At 38.1% G+C, this 27,649-nt stretch overlaps 1 protein-coding gene across 1 annotated transcript in view; it reads left to right on the top strand.

Moving 5' to 3' along the window:
- The window catches only part of LOC128649318 (tight junction protein ZO-2), a gene marked incomplete in the record, with an annotated part of 134,081 nt that overhangs the window by 32,473 nt on the left and 73,959 nt on the right, over positions 1-27,649 (top strand). The window contains 1 exon segment of the mRNA XM_053702525.1: positions 9,548-9,601. Coding sequence (XP_053558500.1) covers positions 9,548-9,601 — 54 coding nt within the window.

Raw genomic sequence — 27,649 nt, 5'->3', positions numbered from 1 at the left:
GTGATGCCATTTTTGATATTATCAAAATTGATGTTAGATCCATGTCTTTAGCTGTTTTAGCTAGAAGAGCTTTGTGGCTTAAATCCTGGAATGCTGATATGACATCTAAATCTAGATTACTAGCTCTTTCTTTCCAAGGTAATTTATTTGGTTCTCAGTTGGATTCTATTATTTCAACTATCACTGGGGGAAAAGGAGTTTTTTTGTCTCAGGATAAAAAACCTAAGGGTAAATCTAAGGCTTCTAATCGTTTTCGTTCCTTTAGTCAGAATAAGGAACAAAAACTCAATCCTTCCCCCAAGGAATCTGCTTCCAATTGGAAGCCTTCCTCAAATTGGAATAAATCCAAGCCATTTAGGAAACCAAAGTCAGCCCCTAAATCCGCATGAAGGTGCGGCCCTCATGCCAGCTCAGCTGGTAGGGGGCAGATTAAGGTTTTTCAAGGATTTTTGGATAAAATCTGTTCAAAATCATTGGATTCAGAGCATTGTCTCTCAAGGGTATCGAATAGGATTCAAAATAAGACCTCCTGTGAGAAGATTTTTTCTCTCACGCATACCTGTAAATCCGGTAAAAGCTCAGGCTTTTCTGAAGTGTGTTTCAGACCTGGAGTCTTCAGGGGTAATCATGCCAGTTCCTCCTCAGGAACAAGGTTTGGGCTTTTATTCAAACCTATTCATTGTACCAAAGAAAGAAAATGTATTCAGACCAGTTCTGGATCTAAAAATTTTGAATCGTTATGTAAGAGTACCAACTTTAAAGATGGTGACTATATAAGGACTATTCTGCCTTTTGTTCAGCGAGGACATTATATGTGCACAATAGACTTGCAGGATGCATACCTTCATATTCCGATTCATCCAGAACACTTTCAGTTTCTGAGATTCTCTTTTCTAGACAAGCATTACCAATTTGTTGCTCTTCCATTTGGCCTAGCAACAGCTCCAAGAATCTTTTCAAAGGTTCTGGGTGCTCTACTATCTGTAATCAGAGAACAGGGTATTGCGGTGTTTCCTTATTTGGACGATATCTTGGTACTAGCTCAGTCTTTACATACTGCAGAATCTCACACGAATCAACTAGTGTTGTTTCTTCGGAAACATGGTTGGAGGATCAATTTACCAAAAAGTTTCTTGATTTCTCAGACAAGGGCCACCTTTTTAGGCTTCCAGATAGATTCAGTGTCCATGACTCTGTCTCTAACAGACAAGAGATGTTTAAAATTGGTCGCAGCATGCCGGCTCCTTCAGTCTCAGTCGTTCCCTTCAGTGGCTATGTGCATGGAAGTTTTAGGTCTCATGTCTGCAGCATCGGACGCGATCCCCTTTGCTCGTTTTCACATGAGAGATCTACATCTTTGTATGCTGAATCTATGGTGCAGGGATTATACAAAGATATCACAATTAATATCCTTGAATCCCAATGTACGACACTCTCTGACATTGTGGATAGATCACCATCGTTTGGTTCAAGGGGCTTCTTTTGTTTGCCCAACCTGGACTGTGATCACAACAGATGCGAGTCTTTCAGGTTAGGGAGCTGTTTGGGGATCTCTGACAGCACAAGGGGTTTGGAAATCTCAAGAGGCGGGATTACCAATAAATATTTTAGAACTACGTGCAATTCTCAGGGCTCTTCAGTTCTGGCCTCTGCTAAAGAGAGAACCGTTCATTTGTTTTCAGACAGACAATATCACAACTGTGGCTTATGTCAATCATCAGGGTGGGACTCAGTCCCCAATCTATGAAAGAAGTATCTCGGATACTTGCCTGGGCGGAATCCAGCTCCTGTCTAATCTCTGCGGTGCATATCCCAGGTGTAGACAATTGGGAGGCGGATTATCTCAGCCGCCAGACTTTACATCCAGGGGGGTGGTCTCTCCATCCAGATGTGTTTTCTCAGATTGTTCAGATGTGGGGTCTTCCAGAGAGATCTCATGGCCTCTCATCTAAACAAGAAACTTCCCAGATACCTGTCCAGGTCCAGGGATGTTCAGGCGGAAGCAGTGGATGACCTGACACTTCCTTGGTGTTATCAACCTGCTTACATCTTCCCGCCTCTAGTTCTCCTCCCAAGAGTTATCTCCAAAATCATCATGGAACAGTCTTTTGTGTTGCTGGTGGCTCCAGCATGGCTACACAGGTTTTGGTATGCGGGTCTGGTTCGGTTGTCCAGTTGCCCGCCTTGGCCACTTCCGTTACGGCCGGACCTACTATCTCAAGGTCCGTTTTTCCATCAGGATCTCAAATCATTAAATTTGAAGGTATGGAAATTGAACGCTTGGTTCTAAGTCATAGAGGTTTCTCTGACTCAGTGATTAATACTATGTTACAAGCTCGTAAATCTGTCTCTAGAAAGATTTATTATAGAGTTTGGAAGACTTACATTTCATGGTGTTCTTCTCATAAATTCTCCTGGCATTCTTTTAGAATTCCTAGAATTTTACAGTTCCTTCAGGATGGTTTGGATAAGGGTTTGTCTGCAAGTTCCTTGAAAGGACAAATCTCCGCTCTTTCTGTTTTATTTCACAGAAAGATTGCTATACTTCCTGATATACACTGTTTTGTACAGGCTTTAGTTCATATTAAGCCTGTCATTAAATCAATTTCTCCTCCTTGGAGTCTTAATTTGGTTCTGAAGGCTTTACAGGCTCCATTTGAGCCTATTCATTCTTTGGACATTAAACTACTTTCTTGGAAAGTGTTGTTGTTCCTTTTGGCTAACTCTTCTGCTAGAAGAGTTTCTGAGCTATCTGCTCTTTCTTGTGAGTCTCCTTTTCTGATTTTTCATCAGGATAAGGCAGTTTTGCGGACTTCTTTTCAATTTTTACCTAAGGTTGTGAATTCTAACAACATTAGTAGGGAAATTGTTGTCCCTTCCTTGTGTTCATCAAGCTTATTTGGAGTCGGGTCAGGCCCCGCCTCAGAGAATTACAGCTCATTCTACTAGATCAGTCTCCACTTCGTAGGCTTTTAAGAATGAAGCTTCAGTTGATCAGATTTGCAAAGCGGCAACTTGGTCCTTTTTGCATACATTTACTAAATTCTACCGTTTTGATGTATTTGCTTCTTCGGAAGCAGTTTTTGGTAGAAAAGTTCTTCAGGCAGCTGTTTCAGTTGATTCTTCTGCTTTTTGATTTGTTTTTTTCTTTCAAACATGAAAATAAACTTATTTTTTTGGGTTGTGGATTAATTTTTTCAGCGGAATATGGCTGTTTTTATTTTTATTCCCTCCCTCTCTAGTGACTCTTGAGTGGAAGACTCCACATCTTGGGTATTGATATCCCATATTTCACTAGCTCATGGACTCTTGCCAATTACATGAAAGAAAACATAATTTATGTAAGAACTTACCTGATAAATTCATTTCTTTCATATTGGCAAGAGTCCATGAGGCCCACCCTTTTTATGGTGGTTATGATTTTTTGTATAAAGCACAATTATTTCCAAATTTCCTTTTGTTGATGCTTTCTACTCCTTTCTTTATCACCCCACTGCTTGGCTATTCGTTAAACTGAATTGTGGGTGTGGTGAGGGGTGTATTTATAGGCATTTTGAGGTTTGGAAAACTTTGCCCCTCCTGGTAGGATTGTATATCCCATATGTCACTAGCTCATGGACTCTTGCCAATATGAAAGAAATTAATTTATCAGGTAAGTTCTTACATAAATTATGTTTTTTCTTTATTTATTATGATGATGCACATTGTGTATATCTTTTTTTTTTTTTCCCTTTATGTACATTTTTGAAACAGAATACAAATATATTTTAAAAAAAGGGGGGTTATTGCATTGTCTTTTTATCATGCATTTGTTGTTTGGCACTGTACATTATAGTACAGGATAGTCTTGGGGACTATAGGAGTGGTCTGGTTGCAGTAAAAGCCCATGAGCCAGTGAGGGGAGATGTAGGCAAATGGCTGACAGGCCCCTTTACATTTTCTCTGCCTTCACTAATTATTGTTTAACCCCTATTAATAGCATAATGTTTGTTTCACTATTGTTGATATTGCAAAATAATATGGCAATTGTGTGTATTTTTATTTTTTCAGGATAGGTATGAAATAAATACAAAAAGGCGACCCATTCATATAATAACAATGTAATTAAAGATGTATTAACCTGTAATCCTTTAATCAAGCATGAACAGTATTTTTTTTTTTTTTTTTTTAAATTAAACTGCCTCTTATTTCCATAAATAAATCTGCCTGTTTAATCTGATTTGTAGTGCAGCTGCTTTATTTCTACCCACGTAGCTTTGGAGTGGATTACAAGGGCATGCATCCCAGGAATTTGGAAATATATATTTTCATGTAACATTATCCAAGATATAAGGGTATTCTGTTTTGGCAAATGCAGGCTATGTTTAAATACTCCTTCCTTTTAAAGAATGCTTGTGTATGCACAGTTAGAATGATTAAAATAAAAAACTCCCTAACTGACACTAACTTAATGAGCCAGAAATAAATGCCTCTACCTGCAAATATTCCAGTTCGTGTCTGTCAGCCACTAATGCCTATTTGCTTAATGATTACACAAGTCTTTTAACACTGCGTCAAATGTTTGCCACTATATATATATTTTTTTTCCCCCTGTAGAACATTTATCCAATAGCAGCATATGTCTGGGAGTTTGGTTACCCCTACAATTCCATTTTCCATAAACCTCTTTTCAGTTTAACAGTTTGCAGATGTATAGAACTTGTCAGAATACTACACTTTTTACGTGTCCTTTAGTAATATAGTGATAATGTATAGAATTTGTCAGAATACTACACTTTTTACGTGTCCTTTAGTAATATAGTGATAATGTATAGAACTGGTCAGGATACCATACATTTTATGTGTCCTTTAGTAATATAGTGATAATGTATAGAACTGGTCAGGAATACCATACATTTTATGTGTCCTTTAGTAATATAGTGATAATGTATAGCAGTGATTTTTAACCTTTTTTTTGCCGTGGCACACTTTTTTACATTAAAAAATCCTGTGGCACACCACCATCCAAAAATTCTAAAAAAATCACACATTGTAGCCTAATACAGCATATATATATATATATATATACACATACAAACACACACACACATACTGTATGTATTGTGCTGTTATGCCATGCCTCCTACAAACTACCCCTGCACTGGGAGTAAAAAACAAGCAAAGTTAAAAAAATATGTCACACTGTTGTCAGTCTGCCGTGGCACACCTGAGGATCTCTCACGGCACACTAGTGTGCCACGGCACACTGGTTGAAAAACACTGATGTATAGAACTTGTCAGAATACTACACTTTTTACGTGTCCTTTAGTAATATAGTGATAATGTATAGAACTGGTCAGGATACCATACATTTTATGTGTCCTTTAGTAATATAGTGATAATGTATAGAACTGGTCAGGATACCATACATTTTATGTGTCCTTTAGTAATATAGTGATAATGTATAGAACTGGTCAGGATACCATACATTTTATGTGTCCTTTAGTAATATAGTGATAATGTATAGAACTGGTCAGGATACCATACATTTTATGTGTCCTTTAGTAATATAGTGATAATGTATATAACTTGTCAGGAATACCATACATTTTATGTGTCCTTTAGTGATATAGTGATAATGTATAGAACTTGTCAGGAATACCATACATTTTATGTGTCCTTTAGTAATATAGTGATAACCTCTTCAAAGTAGATTTTTGCCCCCTCAGGTAAAATAAATGTATGATTTGTATAACTCCTGTAAAAAAATTAGTAGTACTAGCGCTTCCCCATGGCAACAAGTTGAAAATATTTTGCATGTTTTTTTAAGTATATATAGCATTATACAACAGTGGTTAAAATCGGGAAAAAAAGTTATGTGGTGTTTTGTTTTTGACCGTGATTAAAGTGATATGAAAGTGCAAAAAGGAAATGTTCAACATGTTAGAGCATTTTATTATTGTATTTTTGCTTGCATATAACTGTGCGTATAATGCCTCCAAAAAGATTAAATGAATAGTTAAAATCAGATCCAGAACCGCAATGCACTGCTGGGAGCTAACTGAAAATATCTGGTGAACCAATGACGAGAGACAAATGTGTGTAGCCACCAATCAGCAGCTAGCGCCCAGTAGTGTAGAATAGATGCATTCAAAGAAAAGATTAGTCTGAGAATAACATGTTGATGTATTTTTTAAAGTTTCATTAGTTTAGTGACAAAATTAGTGTAAAGTTTTATTGTCTATAAAACAATGGGAGCTGCCATGTTGTAACTTAGGTTACCTTCTCTGCTGTGGCCAATTAGAAACAGTTATAAATAGGTCATTTGAGTGTGCAGACAATGACTGTGTGGAATAAAACTGCGTTCTGCGCTTCCATTTCTAACAGGAACTGAAAAGCTCACAATTTCAGGATGGAATTACAGGATAAGGGGACAAAATAAACAATGATAGTATATTGCAATATATATATATATATTCCTCTAATTTAGGTATGGCCAACTGGCAGCCCAAGCGCCTCATACGGCCCTCTGCACTAATTTATGCGGCCCCAGGGAAAAAGCAGAAGTAACAATGTGTGCCATAATTTTTATTTCTGCTTTTTCCTGGGGCCACAAAAACTAAGTGCTTTGGGTGCCCAAAACTCAAGAGCTCTCTAAAGGGAAAAAGGGAAAATAAGGGTACTCCACAACCTTACCTAAATCCCCTGTGCCACTGAACATGGAAATGTGTATTATTATTATTTGTGTTTTTTAATAATTAGACATTTATACACAGCCCTTAAGGCTTCTAAAATATTGTCCTGTAGTCCCCATGCTTTAGGAAGTTGGCCACCCTAGCTCTAATTCATTAGATCATTTTGTTATTGCATGAATGCTCATAAAGTAAGGGACAGTAAACTCCCAATTGAATTCCCCATAAAATGTTTCATTATGCACAATGAAACAACTTTTGAATGCACACCGAGTATTTATTTTGCCTGCTTTCCCTGCAATTTAAACTGGAAAACTGTAGTTCTCCCACTTTTTATAAAGATGCTGATGTGCATTATGTGTATTTAAGAACCATGCATGCTCCACAGTGGTTGCTAGTAGATACTTGATATGTAGAGCAGCTAATTTTATTTTGGTTCCCAATTGGAAATAAGATGATCATTAACAGCCTCTAAAACTCATATACTTTAAATTTAAAGAGACAAAATAGTAAAAAAAAAAATATTATTTTTGTTATCCCTGTTTCATATACCTGCTTGAGCTATAACTTGTACTGAGTATAAAACATATAGAGGATACCTGCAAATGTCACGTGCACCTGCTGACACAGCCGGCGGAATGAGTCTCTGCTAGTTTTCTGGGCAGGTCGAAAACTGTAGCTGCACGTAGCAAACAGATTAATGCTCTGTATGATGCATCCACAGTAAAAGCTGTCATTAGAAAACAAAATTTATTAGAAGCATTTTGCAATACACAATTATTAAAACAATAACAATGGAAACTATAAACACTCATGTGTTTTTAATTCCGTTTGGTTGGCAAAATGAGTTAATATGTGCTTCAGTCTGAGGTAATTTTAAAGAATAAAAGCCTGTCATATGCAAGTAACTGGCTAATCTATTCTATCCAGATACATATACTGCACTGTCCAGTTAATTAGCTCTCTTTCTGTACCACACTCTGTTGTAATGAAAAGAGGCAGCCACTAAAAAGGAATGAGTATCTGTAACAGTAGGGGGATACTGGCTACGTTTGTGATTTGTACTCTAAGCTTGCTTTTAATATGTAGAGGATTCTAGATTTATTTTACTGGAGTCACTTTGTTAAAATCTAAAATGCACAATAATTAATATACCAAAAAAATGTAAACGTTCTCAATTATAACAATTGTATGAAACACTTATCTGTGGTAGAAAGTCCAGCAACCCAAACGCACACTGCATATTTCTATAGTTACCCTGTGCATTGCCTTTTTGTAGCAGAGTCTTTATTTGATCACATAAAGAAAATACACTGGTTAACCCTTTAAGGACACAGCTTTCAGTTTGCTCAATTGTTTTCTAACGGGAAAATTCTGTCATATGTCCTTAAGAGGTTAAAAACAAGCAGCGCAAAACATGGTCAAACGCGTTTTGTTAGCACAAACTGACTTCCTCAATGACCAATGTGTTCATCACTTAATTCCCAGTAGTGCATTGCTGCTCCTTCAATAAAGACTACCAAGAGAATAAAGCAAATTGGATAAAAGAAATAGCCCCTTGAGCCTATCTAGGTATGCTTTTCAACATAGGATACCAAGAGAATAAAGCTAATTGTAATGCATGCTCTATCTGAAATATAATATATATATATTTTTGTTTCATGTTCCTTTAACTCTTATGGCACACACTCTTACACTCTCTCATCGCTTTCAAGGTTTGACTGCTGCAACATTCTCTTGTACTGGCAGCATTTTTACCCACATGACTCCTGTCCCGCCTCTTCTCTGCTGTGAAACCTGATTAGTCATGTTGTGCTGGTCATCTATGCAAATCCCTTCATTTGCTCTGTTTTCTCAAGGACAACATTGAGGGTGCTCAGCAATGCTGGTAGCGATCTTTTAAAAATGAATTCCCACCTCACCTATCCACATCACAGTGCACATTAAATAGTTCTTATATACAAGCCCTCAATTGTTCTGGCTCAAGTCTGTAGCCCAGATCCATACTCCCATATTGGATTGTTCTGCTTTAGATCATCTCCTTCCAAATCTCTCTCCCCCTATTGAAAATACCTTGTCACATCACATGGCAAAAGGCATACGTGCGTAACCACCAATCACCATATTGCTTTCAATAGTGCATTGCTGCTTCAGAGCCTACCTGGGTATACATTTGTTAAAGCTACAGTCTAGTCCAAAATAAACTTTCATGATTCAGATAGAGAATGCAATTTTAAACAATTTTCCAATTTACTTTTATCACCAATTTTGCTTTGTTCTCTTGGTATTCTTAGTTGAAAGCTGAACCTAGGAGGTTCATATGCTAATTTCTAAGCCCTTGAAGGCTGCCTCTTCTCTCAGGGCATTTTGACAATTTTTCACCACTAGAGGGTGTTAGTTCATGTGTGTCATATGGATAACACTGCGCTCATGCACGTGGAGTTCCAGAGAGCCAGTTCTGATTGACTAAAATGCAAGTCTGTCAAAAGAACTGAAATAAGGGGGCAGTTTGCAGAGGCTTAGATACAAGGTAATCACAGAGGTAAAAAGTGTATTAATATAACTGTTGATTATGCAAAACTAGGGAATGGGCAATAAAGGGATTATCTGTCTTTTTAAACGATAAAAATTCTGGTGTAGACTGTCCCTTTAATAGAAAAAAAAATTGAAAAGTATGTTAAAACTACATGCTCTATATGGATCATAAGTTTCATTCTGATTTTCATGCCCCTTTAAGCTACTCAAAATCAAGTTGTTATGAAAATGAGAATGTCTGTCTTTTATTAAACTGAATACTTTGTCTGTATTAACTTGAGTTTAGAAAGTGATGTGTGTTAAAGCCTTGTACATTTTACAATGTCTATCTTTATTTGCAGGGATTTGGGATGGAAGACACTGTGTGGGAGCAGTATACGGTCACTTTACAAAGGGTAAGGGTTTTTGTTTTTTTCAAATTTTATTTAAAGTTTCCCTCAATGACTTATGCCAGCTGCAGTGTATAAAATGTATGTGAAATTTGTTCTTTTTAGGTTTATTTTTCTATATGAAAAATGTTTCTAAAATATTATGTATATGTATGTATATATACACACATACACATATACATACATATATATATATATATATATATATATATATATATATATATATATATATATATATATATTGTATGTGTGTGTGGTTTTTGTTTGTTATTTATTAGCAAACCATGTATTTTGTTGTAGCTTATGCACCTTAATGTTTAATAGTGATTTCTATCTTGAAAGTATTAATTTCTGCACCTCTCAGCTAATGAATCATTAATAATAGGTGGTGAGAGTTACAATTATTTTGATGCATTCCACTCTGCTTTCAGTGTTTAATCATAGGCTATGAAATGCAGACAGTCTTGTCTAGCTGTGGTTACACATCGGGTTCCATACAGCTCTTAGACTTTTGGATTAAATACCTTATGGATATTGACTGCTTTAAAATGACCGTTCTGCTCATAAGTGCATAGATACTAAAGGTTTTAAGTTTTTTGACTAAACCATTATCATAGGATGTTGCAGCTCTCAGCTGAAGGCATCACACATTATCTCAAATCAATAATATAGAATTTTCAGTAAGGCAATCGGTCATATGAACATATGGTGCCATTTTCTCTGCCTACAATATTTTACACAGTGATTGTTTAGGTCATAGTAAAATTTACATCTATCCCTAATTGGATACAACCAATTAGAGTAGGATCAGATCTATATTTGCAAAACCTTGTAATTTGTGCTAACAAAATGACTATTTAAATCATTTTAGTACAGTTACTTGGTACGTAGGTATATTACAAGGCAAATCAGGATGATCAGTGATATTAATATCAAAAATATGGACTTCAAAGCCACAAGGTAGTTTGAGCCATCCCAACAATCTCTGCTACATATTTGTGTCTGTTTATTAATTTGGAATTCAATGTGACAGTGTAGGTCAGCTTAAGGCACACAAATCCAAACCAAAATGAACAATAATTTATTTATAAAGTGTTGTAAAGTTTATAGTATATGACAGTAATTCCTGAATCCACCTTTTATTTTAAAGATGCAACTAATCCTTTTTCTTTTACAATATATGACAAGTCCACGGATTTCATCCTTACTTATGGGATATCAATTCCTGGTCAGCAGGAGGAGGCAAAGAGCACCACAGCAGAGCTGTATATATAGCTCCTCCCTTTGCCTGTGTTAGTGTAGGAAGAGGTAAAGTGAGGTGTTTAGATTCTTCAATCAAGATTTTATTGTTTTTAAATGGTGCCAGTGAGTACTATTTATCTCAGGGGAGAGCATCAGGTGTTTTAACAATGGGAACTGAGGAGATTCTATATTCTCTGATCACTCCCCATGCTGGTGCTGCCCTGCTGATGGTCTTATCAGATAATTCATAAGGCCCTGTTTGTCCCCACAGAACTACAGGAGGTGATGACAAGAGACCTCTTCTTCGTGTGGGACAGGTTCACATTGTGATCAACACTGCGGTATGTACAGTCTTTTTGTTTCTGGGGAGACAGTGTAGCTCAGAACAGACTGGACGTTACTTGCTACAACACAAAACGGGTTATCAACTTACAAGAGTGTTTAGTTGTTTTGCAACAAATTTCCCTCTTATATTACTTATGTGTATTGCAGTGAGTGGTGTATATATGACCCGGTTTTATTAAGACAGAACCGGTGACTTTTTATCTGCAGGCTGACGCTGGGGGATTGGAAAGAATAGGCTCTGTGTCTGTTTGGGGAGTTATTACACCGTGGCTTACATTAATTGTGGCACAGTTTTTGAGGGGACACATTGGTATTACAGTCGGGTCTACCCGACATTAATATTGCCCACGCGGTTATTTTCTATGGGTTTTTCCTATACCGCCCACGAAGGGCGGGGCTTAAGTTTGTGCGATTAGTTGCGCACTTGCTTTTTCAGGCTTCCGATAGTACACGGAGGACTTGGGCAGCCGTTGTATTTGAAGCTCTGGTGTTTCCTATGTCCGCTTGGCCTCATCTGATCAAGATCGCAAGCGGACCTAGGCAGCAGTTCTCGGAGGGCCTCTTTGTTGGTTGAGTGAGGTAGGCGCCACAGCAGAGCTGTGGCTTGGTGCAGGGGCTATTTTTAGTCATAGCAATAAAGAAGGGCTATTGTAACCTATCGAATTTTGTCCCTCATGTATTTGAGAGGGCTTTAAAGTTTAAAGATCAGATTTTCTTTAAAGAAAACATATCTAATAATGCTTCTCAGCTTGATTAGACTCAGGGTATGCCGATAATTTCTCCCCAAGCGTCACAGCCTTTAACACCCGCTCAGGCGCCATCAACTGCGTCCACCTCATTTACCCTATAGGATATGGCGGCAGTTATGTCATCCACTCTTACATAGGTTTTGTCTAAGTTACCAGTGTTGCAAGGCAAACGTGGTAGAAGAGAGGACCAGGTGGTCCAGACGACTTCTGACTCTTTGATGGCGATCTCCGACATACACACCCAGGGCTCTGAAGTGGGAGGTAGGGAGACTCTATCTGAAGGGGAATTGTCTGACTCAGGAAGTACATTGCCCCAGGCAGATTCGGACATGATGTCCTTTAAATTTAAGCTTGAACACTTCCGTCTGTTGTTGCGGGAGGTTTTGCTGACTCTGGGCGACTGTGACTCTATTGTGGTGCCATCAGAGAAACTCTAAGATGAACAAATACTTAGAGGTCCCTTCTTACTCTGATGTTTTTCCGGTTCCTAAGAGAATTTCGGAAATTATTACACGGGAATGGGAAAGACCGGGTATTCTGTATTCAGCTTCCCCTACCTTTAAGAAAATGTACCCTATAGCTGACACTGTTCAGGATTCTTGGCAGACGGTCCCTAAGGTGGAGGGAGCTATATCTACCCTGGCTAAGCGTACAACTATCCCTATTGAGGACAGTTGTGCTTTCAAAGACCCTATGGACAAAAAGCTGGAGGGTCTTCTAAAAAAGCTATTTATTCATCAAGGGTTTCTAGTACAACCGACGGCCTGCATTGTACCGGTCACAACTGTGGTTGCCTTTTGGTTTGATGCCTTAGAAGAGTCTCTTAAGACTGAGACTTCCTTAGAGGAAATTCTGGATAGAATAAAGGCCCTTAAGCTGGCGAATTCTTTTGTTACGGATGCCGCTTTCCAGATCACCAAATTGGCGGCTAAGAATGCAAGATTTGCCATTTTAGCATGCAGAGCCTTATGGTTAAAATCTTGGTCTGCGGATGTGTCCTCTAAATAGAAACTTTTGGCTATTCCTTTCAATGGTAAGACCTTATTCGGGCCTGACTTGAAAGAGATCATTTCTGACATTACGGGAGGTAAGGGTCACCTTCTACCTCAGGATAAAACATCTAAGCAGAGGGGCAGACAGTAATTTTTGTTCCTTTCGAAATTTCAAGGGAGTGCCCTCTTCCTGTTCCATTAAACAGGAAGGGAATTTTGCACAAGCCAAACCCGTCTGGAGACCCAACCAGGCTTGGAACAAGGGTAAACAACCCAAGAAGCCCGCTGCTGCTCCCAAGACAGCATGAAGGGGCGGCCCCCGATCCAGGACCGGATCTAGTAGGGGGCAGACTTTCTCTTTGCCAAGACTTGGATAAGAGATGTTCAGGATCCCTGGACACTGGAAATCGTGTCTCAAGGGTATCAGCTGGAGTTCAGACATTACTTCCCAAGGGGAAGGTTCCTTCTTTCACGATTGTCTGTAGACCAGATAAAAAGAGAGGCGTTCTTACGTTGTGTAAAAGACCTCTCCACTATGGGAGTAATTTGTCCCGTTCCAATACAGGAACAGGGGCAAGGGTTTTACTCAAATCTTTTTGTGGTTCCCAAGAAAGAGGGAACGTTTCGACCCATTTTAGATCTCAAGAGTCTAAACACGTTTCTTAGAGTTCCATCCTTCAAGATGGAGACTATTCGGACAATTCTTCCATTGATACAGGATGGTCAATATATGACTATCATGGACTTAAATGATGCATACTTTCACATTCCTATCCACAAAGATCATCACCAGTTCCTGAGATTTGCTTTCCTGGACAAACATTTTCAGTTTGTGGCTCTACAATTCGGTCTGGCCATGGTACCCAGGATCTTCACGAAGGTTCTAGGGTCTCTGCTGGTGGTTCTCAGACCGCGGGGCATTGCGGTGGCGCCTTATCTGGATGATATTCTGATCCAGGCGTCTTATCAACTGACAAAGTCTCATACCGACATGGTTCTGTCCTTTCTAAGGACTCATGGGTGGAAGGTGAATCTAGAAAAGAGTTAAATAATTCCACAGAGAAGGATTCCTTTCCTGGGAACTCTAATAGACTCTATATCCATGAAAATCTTATTGACGGAAGTCAGAAAGTTAAAGATTCTGAATACATGCCGAGCCCTTCAGTCCAATCCTCGGCCATCAGTGGCTCAGTGCATGGAGGTAATTGGATTGATGGTGGCGGCAATGGACATCATTCCGTTTGCTCGTTTTCATCTCAGACCTCTACAACTGAGCATGCTCAGACAGTGGAATGGAGATTATGCAAATGTATCTCCTCAGATAGATCTGGATCAAGAGACAAGAGACTCTCTTCTTTGGTGGTTGTCACAGGATCATCTGTCCCAAGGGACGTGCTTCCGCAGACCCTCATGGATGATAGTGACAACTGATGCCAGTCTACTTGGATGGGGTACAGTCGGGAATTCCCGGAAGGCTCAGGGTGTGGACTTGGTCGGAGCCTCTACTTCCAATCAATATTCTGGAATTGAGAGCGATATTCAATGTGCTTCAGGCTTGGCCTCAGTTGGCTTCGGCCAAGTTCATCCGGTTTCAGTCGGACAACATTACGACTGTGGCTTACATCAATCATCAGGGAGGAACAAGGAGTTCCTTAGCGATGACAGAAGTGTCCAAGATAATTCGGTGGGCGGTGGCTCACTCTTGTTATCTGTCAGCAATCTACATCCCAGGAGTGGACAACTGGGAAGCGGATTTTTTGAGCAGACAGAATTTTCATCCTGGGGAATGGGAACTCCATCCGGAGGTATTTGCCAACCTGATTCTCAGGTGGGGCAGACCGGAATTGGATCTGATGGCATCTCGTTGGAATGCCAAGCTCCCCAGATACGGGTCCAGGGATCCTCAGGCCGAACTAATAGATGCCTTGGCAGTGCCTTGGTCGTTCAACCTAGCTTATGTGTTTCACTGTTTGCTCTCCTTCCCCGAGTGATTGCACGGATCAAACAGGAGAGGGCTTCAGTGATTCTAATCGCTCCTGCGTGGCCTTGCAGGACTTGGTATGCCAATCTGGTGAGGACAATATATGATAGTGATTGCCTATTCAGTCAGGCAGAACTATCCCAACGGTTTTGTGTACAATTAGATCAACAAAATAGGTGGCGCAAGTTAATGCTGTTCTGACTAATAATGGTGTAAATGTGTATCAGGTTCCCTGTGTGTCTGATAATGTTCTCACCATACATAGGCTGTGTTGAAATTTAAAAGATAAATGATGTCTCTCCAGAACAATAAAGCTTCTAGATTCAAATTCTATAATACAAATAGATATATATTTATTGAATAAAAGATTCTTATATATGAGATCAAAAAATGACGATCTATTCACATGTGGTGATCAGTTGACAATTTAAAACATATGATAAAATACAATAGTACAATATTAAAAACACCGGTGTTTGTTTCATAAACAAAAAGCTATAAAAACTTAAATTGAGATAGTATAAGCAAGCAGGTATACTCAGAAGATAAAACCAAAATATAAACAGAGGGGACTCATGTACCTCTAAGCGTATGACTAGCAAAAAACATATATAAATGCATAAATGAGTATATGAACCATGTGTCTGGTATCCGTTAAATTAGCGTATATATATATATATATGTACTTCACAGATATTTAAGGGTTAAGCAAATATTATACAGTTCCTTATTGCTTAATGTTCTGGCAAACATGGGGTGGCTATCCTTCCGTCAAAAAATATATATTGAAGCAAATGTATATTGAAACAAGTGTGGCAAAATGTAGCCAATAATATGTAGCTGTAGTGTTAGTTCTTAGATTTCAGCATCTCTGTTATTTAACCATTACATACGGTTTTTTGCTGGGTGTGTGGATACCTTCCTTCAAACAGTGCACTGTTGATTTCTTCCTTCTGCTATGCAGAAAAAGCCGGTGGAGTACTAAGTCCCTTAGCCTCCGTTTACCAGCGGTGTTGGTAGTTGTTCCCTTAAATTTGTTGTTTACCCAGTAACGGGCCTTGATGGTAGTTTCGTGAGCTCCGGTCACAACTTGCTTCTGTCTTTGTGAGTGTATAACCCAGACTCGGTCTTTAATTTCACCGGTCTCCTCGCTGTTGTCACAGCTGACAAAGTTCTCCTCTGGAGCTGAGTTGTTTTGGCTCACTTCTTAATTTCAAGTGATCAGGTTTCTACGCGTTTCGGCGTTCTGCCTTTCTCAAGATACCTGATTGAACCACCTGTTGCCTTTTTATCTGAATCTCCCATGTTCCATCTCTTCAGCTTAACCCTTAGTGTTTCTGTTTCTTATTAATTCATTTAGAGTTCTCTGTGATCTTAGTTCTTCCGCTGTCCTTTGTGAAAGGTTTTCTTAAAACAATTATATTTCTTATTCAAATCCTGATTCATTTTCGCCATATGAGACATCACATAAACAGTAATACTTATTTCATATATTTCGAGTTCATATTTACAGATACTATACTTTCTTTTTTTTATGCCTCGTTCAACTTGATATATGGAAACTTGCTATAGAGATATGTAATTAAAATATTATAATAATAATAATATATATATATATTCCGAAAAAATTATACAATTAATTTATAAAGTTGGTGTGAATATGTAAATGTTTAGTTAGCTAATCTTTGGGATTCTAAATCAGATATATATTATATATAGAGTATACTTATACTATTCTGTATTTTTGTTATACATGTGTAGTGGGGTATTTCGCTATCTCATACATAAGTGTTATTTATCCAGGGTTGCAGAAAAAATAATAGAAGTGCTTATAATACGCAATTCTTTAATAGTTAAAGATATTTTTATGTAGAAACATTTATAGGAAATGTATATTATTTTATTAACATCCGTGGTCACCTATAGTAAATGTCTCTTGTTTTTATATTACTGCCACCTATGGTCACCACATCTACTACTATATTCTTTACCTTGATATTAATTTTATTATGTGTTTGTAACTTGCTTATGGAGGGTTGTATTCGTATAGCGTATTATATTACATTCAAGGAAGCATTGACTATATTGTAAGTCTATATTATAGAATTAAGGTCTAGTTCACTATTTAGTCCCTTAGGGAATAAGGTCCCCATTCTAAAGATAATTTCAGCTTCTTTATGGAGTAACTTCTTCTCCATGTTCCCTCCTCTATTGTTTTCTCTTACTAATTTAATGCCCCAATATTTTAGTTCTTTTGGATTGCTATTATGATGTTCCTTGAAATGTACATACAATCTTGCCCTGTTCTATGCACCAAATGTGTTCTCTAATTCGCTCTCTGAGACTTCTGCTCGTTTGTCCCAGGTATTGTAATTTGCACGAACATTGTAATATGTATATGACATATGACGCTAATTTAACGGATACCAGACACATGGTTCATATACTCATTTATGCATTTATATATGTTTTTTGCTAGTCATACGCTTAGAGGTACATGAGTCCCCTCTGTTTATATTTTGGTTTTATCTTCTGAGTATACCTGCTTGCTTATACTATCTCAATTTAAGTTTTTATAGCTTTTTGTTTATGAAACAAACACCGGTGTTTTTAATATTGTACTATTGTATTTTATCATATGTTTTAAATTGTCAACTGATCACCACATGTGAATAGATCTTCATTTTTTGATCTCATATATAAGAATCTTTTATTCAATAAATATATATCTATTTGTATTATAGAATTTGAATCTAGAAGCTTTATTGTTCTGGAGAGACATTTATATATATATATATTTTTTTTTTAAATATTTTTATTGAGGTACTCAAAATAGGCTTACAAACAGTATAAGTATACAAAAAGAATAGATGTCATACAGTTAGTTGCTACAGAGTATTCAAGGTAACATATGCAATCCAGCTCAGTTTAACAACACTGTGATAAACCATCCATACAGTTCGGTATTGAAATAATACACAATTAGGGACATCAAAAGTAAAAAGTAGTGCCTATACAAAAGGGAACCTTCCCTGGCCAACACAGAAGGTCACTCTTGGACCTAAAACAAGGGAACATATCTGAAAGTACGGTTAGGTAAAATGAAATAGAGAGACCACTCTTGGATCTCACAGTTATGACCTCGAATTGTATCGCTTATTTTTCTATAGTGCTAAATTAAAATGTGATGGGTAGCGGATTCTAGAAATTACACCTTTATATGACTATTTTAGATACAGTGTGCTGAGAAGTACTGAGCTCTTCTGCCTTCTTACTGATCTTATGTATCGGTATAAGCCTGGAAAAGAATAATAGGTAACTAGGGAGGTTAGCTGTTTTAGTAGAAAAATCCTATATGTAATGTAGTTTATAAAGTTATAGCATTAACACATAATACTTTGCTGAGATGTACATAGCCTTGAGGGTAACTAAACTGTGGCGAACTATCAAGCTTAGTATCTAGTGAGTAAGAGGACCTAAAATGTACCCAAGCAGATATCTGTGCCTGTGCAAACCCCCAAGAGTTATATGGGCTGATGTCGTTACTATGTCCCTCATACGGTGATAGGCCTTGCCTTTACTGGATATAAGAAATATTAGGGTATGACCCATTTGCAGCTAGGGATGATTTGCATATCAACTAGTCATTGAATACAGAATAAGCCATTGCAGTGTGCCTCAAACTGTGGCCGATTGTAGTGAATTAGAACAAATCAAACTTACAAATGGATAACTATGAATATTGACTGGTCATTAAGAGCAGAACAGTCTATGATGCCTCAACTCAAAACAAAAAAGTAGCTTTAACAGTGCAAAGTAATATATCTATTGTCTAGTGAACATATAAGTCATTAAAAATTTGCTAAGGAGAAAAAAAAGGGGGAAGCTGGTTAAATATTGGTCTGATGCTGAGACTTATATAATAAAGCCTGAAGTGGGCATAGCCTGCAGTTTTATATAAGTAAATGCACAGAAATATGTACGGGTCAAAACCTGTGTGCTAGCTAAACTTAGCATTTATTAGAAGCTGATGGGCTTATGAGTAACTATATTCTACAGGATAGCTAATTAACGGATACTAAAAATTACACCTTTATATGACTTATTTAGATACAGTGTACTGAGAGGAACTGAGCTTTTCTGACTTCTTACTAAAATTATGTATCAGTATAAGTCTGGACAGGAATAGTAGGTACCTGGGTAGGGTGGCTATTTTAGTAGAAAAAAATCTTATATGTAGCGTAGCTTATAAAGTTATAGATATATATAGCCTGAGGATAGTTAAACTGTGGTCAAACTATTAAACATGATTACTAGTTAGTATGAGGACCCAAAATATACCCAAGCACATATTGGTGCCTGTGCAAGCCCCCAAAAGATATATAGGCTGAAGTTGTCACTGCACCCCTCATACAGTGAAACACCCAGCCTCTACTGGAGATAGGAAGTATTAGGGTATATCCCGTTTACAGCTAGGAATGATTTACAAATCGGCCCGTCATTGGATACAAAATAGGTCATTGCAATATGCCTCAAACTATACCCTATTGCAGTGAATTAGAACAAATCAAACTTACATATGAATAACTTTGCATATCAGCTGGACATTAAGAGCAAAACAGACTATGATGACCCAACTCAAAATAAAAAAAAGAGGTTTTAACTGTGCATAATAATAAGGCTATTGTCTAGTGAAGCTGAGACTTATATAATAAAACCTTAAGTGGATACAGCCTGCAGTTATACTATTAAATGCACTTAAATAGGCAAAGGTCAAAACCTGTGTGTTAACTAAACTTAAATAGAGGCTGATGAGCTTATGAGTAACTATATTCAACAGGATAGCTAATTGTTGGGAACAGAGAAGCTATAGTCACTTATTTAGGGTTAATCCTTAATCAAATAGAAAGAGAGTTAAAGTGAAACATCAAACACAGAAATATATAGATACTCAAAACTAGACTAGATCATCAGGCAAGCAACCATCATAGAGTCCAGTATTTATAATGATCAACCGAAGGTATACATCTGTAGTTCAAACACATCTATCTATTTAGATGATGAGGTCATTTTAATGTGATTCAACCGATCCCAAATCTCCATGATAGCTGACTCCCGGCAGCTGCTTTTGGGATGCTAAGCCCTATACGTAGATAATGTGAGGACAGTACATAGGCAAACCAAGGTAATGGGTGACTCCTTTGGGTAATAGAGGTTAGTGATCTGAGTTCCAAAACGGCACTTGAAGCTTTAAGGTTAGAGAGCGGTTCACGGAACTGTACTTGTGGAGACGCAGTTTCCAGAGTTGTAGAAATGGGCATTCGGTTGTGAAAGCCGGTCACACTGTTATTTGACGACGGGCAATCGCCATCCAGCAAGCCGTGACCAGCACTGACCTCCAAACAGCGCTCGCCCGCCGCATCGTCCCTTGCTAGAACAGCAAACACAGGGGAAGCAGTCAACTGCGGCAAATGCAGGTCTCCTTGTTCTTGTGCCCGATCGCTGCTCGAAAGGGCAGGCAGCTGCCGCCGGGGCCCCGAAGCGGTGCAACCCCCCTTTGTCACAGTTGTAGGAGCTGATAGAGCAATGCCTTCAATTCTGTTCATCACTGGTAAGGTAAATGCAGCCCGTAGATCCTCTGTGAATTTGACTTGGTAAGTACCCAAGAGTCTGCTTAGATCGGCCATGAAATGGTTAACTGCCGCCATTTCCATCTGACTTAGTTATGTAGACAGGCTCCAGAGTAAAATGAACAATAGAAAAAACATCAGTTTGCGGTATAATTGCAGCGTGTCACTTCTATTGATAGATCCGCTACCTATGTTTTATAATATGTCTGTGCTAGCGCTCTCTTGGCACTTTGAATTCAGCATGGTATGCTGCCTAACGACAAGGCCCAAGTGTGCCTCGCCGGGGGGTGAGCGAAAGGCCTCAACCTTACCAATTTGCTCTGGGTGCTCCAAGTCTTGTTAATCTCAACATCACTAGGCTCATCTGGTGTAGGATCTTTAAACTTTCAAAATTCTTGCTATGTGGCAGATAGATGTGCTGTCTGGAGTCTAATAGCAAGCAAATTTGTTTAGAAGACTGGAGCAGAGTAGTGTTGTGCGACCTATCATGGCCGCCTCCCCATCATTTATCTTTTAATTTCAACACAGCCTATGTATGGTGAGAACATTATCAGACACACAGGGAACCTGATACACATTTACACCATTATTAGTCAGAACAGCATTTTACCATAAGATATGACGTAAATATCTTTATTGGTGCGAATCCAAGGGCTACTCATGGAGTAAGATTAGGATTCCTAGGATTTTATCTTTTCTCCAAGAAAGATTGGAGAAAGGGTTATCTGAAAGTTCCTTAAAGGGACAGATTTCTGCTTTATCTATTTTGTTACACAAATCTCTGGCAGATATTCTGGATGTTCAATCTTTTTGTCAGGCTTTGACTAGAATCAGGCCTGTGTTTACACCTATTGCTCCTCCTTGGAGTTTGAATTTAGTTCTTAAGGTTCTTCAAGGGGTTCCGTTTGAACCTATGAATTCCATAGATATTAAATTGTTATCTTGGAAAGTTTTATTTTTGGTTGCTATTTCTTCTGCTCGCAGAGTTTCTGAGCTTTCGGCTCTACAATGTGATTCTCCTTACCTTATTTTTCATTCCGATAAGGTAGTGTTGCGTACCAAACCTGGTTTTCTTCCTAAGGTTGTTTCCAACAAAAAAATTAATCAGGAAATTCTTGTTCCTTAATTATGTCCCAATCCTTCCTCTAAGAAGGAGCGTGTGTTACATAACTTGGACGTGGTCCGTGCCCTGAAGTTCTACTTATAGGCGACTAAAGAATTTCGTCAATCATCTTCATTATTTGTTGTTTTTTCTGGAAAACGTAGGGGCCAGAAAGCTACGGCTACCTCTCTTTCTTTCTTTTTGGCTGAAGAGTATCATCCGTTTTGCATATGAGACTGCTGGACAGCAGCCTCCTGAAAGAATTACGACTCATTCTACTAGGGTTGTGGCTTCCTCATGGGCATTTAAAAATGATGCTTCTGTTGAACAGATTTGCAAGGCTGCAACTTGGTCGTCTCTTCACACTTTTTCCAAATTTGATACTTTTGCCTTGTCTGAGGCTGTTTTTGGGAGAAAGGTTCTTCAAGCAGTGGTGCCTTCCGTTTAGGTTCCTGTTTTGTCCCTCCCTTTCATCTGTGTCCTATAGCTTTGGTATTGTATCCCATAAGTAAGGATGAAATCTGTGGACTCGTCATATCTTGTAAAGAAAAGGAAATTTATGCTTACCTGATAAATTTATTTATTTTACGATATGACGAGTCCACGGCCCACCCTGTCATTTTCTAAGAAAGGTCTTTATTTTTGTTAAACTTTAGTCACCTCTGCACCTTGGCTTTTCCTAACTTCGGTCGAATGACTGGAGTGGGAGGGAAGGGAGGAGCTATATATACAGCTCTGCTATGGTTCTCTTTGCCTCCTCCTGCTGACCAGGAGGGGATATCCCATAAGTAAGGATGAATTCCGTGGACTCGTCATATCGTAAAAGAAATTTATCAGGTAAGCATAAATTTCTTTTTTTTTTTTTTTTTTTTTTTTAATTGTCCTAAGTTTTGATTATTCCCCTTTTTTTTTTTTTCCCCCAAGGTGACATATTCACCTCTCTCTTATCCAATCCGCTTTGCAACTCTACGACACAGGGGAAAAAAAACACACAAGGCAATGCAGAGCTGCTCATGTGCTCTGATCTCTCTTAGCCATATTTTTGTTTGTTTGTTTTTTGGTACCGTATGGCTGCAAAGCAGATTGGATAAGAGATGAGAAATATCACCTTGAGGGGAAAAGAAAGACATTTTATGGAGGGGGGCAGGATAGGGAATAATCAAACTTCATAATAATAATATCCGGTATTTGTAGAGTGCCAACAGATTCTGCAGCGCTATAAACATAGGCGGTATACAAGGTAACATCTATAGGGATCAAATGGATAGAGGACCCTGACGAAAGTTGCACTGTTGTAGTTTTTTTATGAAGGTGATCTACAAACAGCTGGACTCATAGGCTTACATGCTAAGGGGCTCAAGGGGATAGAAATGGAGTTGGCAAAGGTTAGTGTATGTTGTATGCATCCCTGAATAGTAGAGTCTTTAGGGAGCGCTTGATGCTTACAAAACTAGGGGAAAGTCTTGTGGGTCGAGGCAGAGAGTTCCACAAGAGGCGAGCCAGTCTGGAGACTTCCTGTAAACGGGAATATAAGGAGAGTAGGGGATCGTGAGCAGAGCGAAGGGGACAGGAGGGAGAGTATATGGAGACTAGGTCTGAGATATAGAGGGGAGCAGTGCAGTTGAGGACTTTGTATGTCAGAGTGAGAATTTTGTGTTTAATTCTGGAGGCAAGAGGAAGCGAGTGAAGGGATTGGCAGAGAGGTGCAGCAGATGAAGAGCGACATGCAAGGAAGATGAGCCTGGCAGAGGCATTCATTATGTATTGCAAAGGAGCTAGGCGGCAGCTAGGGAGACAAGAGAGGACGTAGTTGCAGTAGTTGAGGCGGGAAAGGATGAGAGAGTGGATTAAAATCTTATTTGTATCTTGTGTAAGGAAATATCTAATTTTAGAGATGTTTTTAAGGTGGAAGCGGCAGGCTTTAGCCAAGGACTGAATGTGAGGAGTGAAAAAAAGATCTGAGTCAAGTGTGACCCCAAGACATCAGGCATGCGGGGTAGGGGTAATGATGGAGTTCTCAACAGTTATAGAGAAAATGTTTGAAACCAGTTGGACAAAGCATATGTACATATGCACCATGTACAGCGCAAGCTTTTAATGAAACAGTGATTCTTTGCTAGAAGTATTTTTTGCTAACACATGTGCCATGCAGACAACCTTCTGTTTAAACAGAAATGCTTTAATGTGCATTTTAGTTTAGTGTCCTGTCCCTCTGAAGAAATTGTATCTTATAAACTGACCTAGAAAACAAACTAACATTTTGTTTTTTTTATATAGATGTTTGTTTGAAGACACCCAGAATGTTTCAAATGTTTGAAGCAGTATATAAAATATTCTTTAAATATTTTTTACCTGCTTTGATATTATTTTCTAAGAGTAGCTGGCAGATTATTATGTAGCAATGTAACAGTTTAGGCTGTGCTTATTTTGGAATTTCAGTTTCCCTGTTTTTCTATTTTTTATTTATTTAAAAAATCCATTAAAGGGACAGTCTACAATAGAATTTCTATTGTTTAAAAAGATAAATAATCCCTTTATTACCCATTCCCCAGTTTTGAATAACCAACACAGTTATATTAATAAACCTTTTACCTCTGTGATTACTTTTTATCTCAGCATCTTCTGACAGCCACCTGATCACATGACTGTAACTATCTATTGACTTGCATTTTACCCAGTTAGAGCTGTGTTGTGCTGACTCTTAAATAACTCAACGGGCATGAGCACAATTTTTATCTATGTGGCACACATGAACTAGCAGTCTCCTATTGTGAAAAGCAAATAAAAAGGTATGTGATAAGAGGCTGTCTATAGTGGCTTAAAACAGGCAGAAATTTAGAGGTTTACATGTTTTAAAGTATATTAATATAACATTGTTGGTTGTGCAAAGCTGGGGAATGGGTAGTATGGGTAGTAAAGGCGTTGTCTATCTCTTTAAACAATAACAATTTTAGTGTTGACTGTCCCTTTAAATTAAAGATACAGTTTACTTCTTTTATCAAATTTGCTTTGTTCTCTTGGTATCCTTTATTGACAAATCGGCTCAGGAGAAGCTATAGACTGCAGGGAGCTAGCTGATTATTGGTGGCTGCACATATATTATGCCTCTTGTCATTTGCTCATCATATGTGTTCTGGTAGCTCCCAGTAGTGCATTTCTGCACCTGAGTCTACTCTTTAATAAAGCATAATAAGAGAACAAAGCATAGTTGATAATAAGTAAATAGAAAAAAAATCTTTAAAATTGTATAGGTTGTCTGATTTACAAAAGTTTATTCTTGACTTTGTTCCTCAATGAATGTGCACTGCTAATAATCAGAATGATAGAAAAAAGAATCAAAGTAGTAGAACGGGACAGAGCCAATTAGCTTTAAGATTGAACAGAATTACTGTTGGCAAAATCATGAACAACCCTATATTTGTAAGTAGAGATACAAGGAGACATTTTATATTAAAACATACTCTAATGCAATTGTTCAACTACCAACCCTGCATTACTGTGTGTTTAACCCCACAAAAGGGTTAAATTCACAGTAGAATAACCGCTTGGTTCCCGCAGAGAACATTTCTTCCCCGTAATGTGTTCCCAATTATACATTTTACCTGCTGGGAAGTATTACCTCGTTTAAATAGCTGCTTCTTTACCATTTAGTTTATTTCAAATGACTGCTTTATACAAAATATTAAAACATTCTGTTAAAGGGCAATCTCTACAGGCTTCCATTTAAAGGGACAGTCAACTCTAAAAATGTTATTGTTTAAAAAGATAAATAATACCTTTTATTAACCATTTCCCAGTTTTGCACAACCAACACGGTTATATCAATATACTTTTATCTCTGTGATTATCTTGTATCTAAGCCTCTGCAAACTGCCCCCTGATCACATTATTTTTTATTTATCATCTATTGACTTGCATTTTAGCCAATTAGTGCTGTGTTGTGCACAACTTCAGGGGCGTGAGTACAATGTTATCTATATGGCCCACATGGAATAGCAGTCTCCTGTTGTGAAAAGCTAATAAAAAAGCATGTGATAATAGGCTGTCTGTAGTGGTTTTAGAAACAGGCAGAAATGCAGTGGTTTAAAAGTATATTGATATAACAATATTGGTTGTGCAAAGCTGGGGAATGGGCAGTAAAGGCATTATCTATATTTTTAAACAATATCACTTTTGGTGTTGACTGTCCCTTTTTAAGCCTGAAAAGTTTTTTTGTTTTTTTTGATGTTTAAAAAAAAATAAAAAAAAAATTCCGAACCAGTCTTTATTGGGAAATACATTATTGGTATAATAGATATATACTGTATATAGTATGGTAAATAGCATATCAATTTAGCTTATATACTACTAACTATATTAAAAGGGGTCGATAGATCTGTTCATTTAAGCCATTAAAGGGACAATCAAGTCAAAAAAACTTTCATGATTTAAATAGGGCATGTAATTTTAAACAACTTTCCAATTTACTTTTATCACCAATTTAGCTTTGTTCTCTTGGTATTCTTAGTTGAAAGCTAAACCTAGGAGGTTCATATGCTAATTTCTTTGACCTTGAAGACTGCCTCTAATCTGAATACATTTTGACCACTAGAGGGCATTAGTTCACATGTTTCATATAGATAATATTGAGCTCATGCACGTAAAGTGACCTAGGAGTGAGCACTGATTGGCTAAACTGCATGTCTGTCAAAAGAACTGAAATAAGGGGGCAGTCAGCAGAGGCTTAGATACAAGATAATTACAGAGGTAAAACGTGTATTATTATAACTGTGTTGGTTATGCAAAACTGGGGAATGGGTAATAAAGGGATTATCTTTCTTTTTAAACAACAAAAATTCTGGTGTTGACTGTCCCTTTAAGAATATTAAGAAGCCAGACAGTGGTATTTTTTACAAATATATGAAGAATAACCAAGAGTTGGTGCCTGGGGCTCCTGGGTTTGTCGAGCCCTGAACTAGAAGATTACAATTCAATTTGACAATGCTACTAGCAAAAAATAATTTCTTTCCTATGGCATGCAGAGTCCACAAAACATTCTAATTACTAGTGGGATATTTACTCCTGGCCAGCAGGAGGAGGCAAAGAGCACCCCAGCAGAGCTGTTAAGTATCACTTTCCTTAACCATAACCCCCAGTCATTCTCTTTGTTTTGATCAGGGGAGGATGGCGAAGATGGTGTCTGAAGATTTTAATCCTTTTAATGGGTACTTTTCCCTGCAAGCAAGGATTGGGGCTATGCTGTGTCTATGTCAATCTCTTTAGTAAGAGTAATGGTGGCTATTAGCAGTTAGAAGACGGTGAAGTGGTCTTTGCTTAAGCTTCTAACATTATTGCTACCCCTACTATTACCCCTATTGGTTACTCTGTTCTTTCTTTTCTACAGGTCCCTGGTAGAAATGGTGAAGCTGCCACACCTCAGAAAACGGCTCCTGTCTGACAGAGCAGGATCCACAGGTAAGTGCTTTCCCTTCTAGGTTTGAAAGTACCAGCACTATTGGGGTTAAATCCTTGTGGAAAGTATTTGAATTTGTTTTAGGGGCACTGCTTTTATGTGAAAATAGGCATCATTTTTTATTGGGGCTTAGAAATGGAGAGTGTATGAAGTGTTTGACAGGTGTTTGTTTTACTTGTTGCAATCGCTTTTTCAGCTCAGCTTATTGGCCCAATCTCTTTTGCTGTGCTGCTGTTAGTTTTCGCGCCGTTTTTGTTTGGCGCAATTTTTTTTAATTGCCGTTACGTGACCGCTCCTCTGCACTTCCGGTTTTTGGCTTCTCTATGGAGTGTGGAGGCTGCAGTTTCCTCCTATCTACAGTGGCAAGTGGATTTGTGCTGTTCCGGTAACTAGGAGGTGTATTTTGCTACCTGGTGTGTCTGTTTTTTTGTGCTAGTGGGATAGCAACTTCTGTAGGGGTAAGACCTCAGCGGATCTGAGGGTTTTAGGCGCTTATTTATGTTTTATTGCTTCATATAAATAAACTTAATTTGGCATTTAATTTTTTTTTTTTTTTGTTAC

The sequence above is a fragment of the Bombina bombina genome, chromosome 2 (genome assembly GCF_027579735.1).
Source record: "Bombina bombina isolate aBomBom1 chromosome 2, aBomBom1.pri, whole genome shotgun sequence".
NCBI classification, from domain to species: Eukaryota; Metazoa; Chordata; class Amphibia; order Anura; family Bombinatoridae; genus Bombina; species Bombina bombina.
Note: the sequence above shows the minus strand (reverse complement) of the source record. Positions and strands in the feature narration are given on the sequence as shown.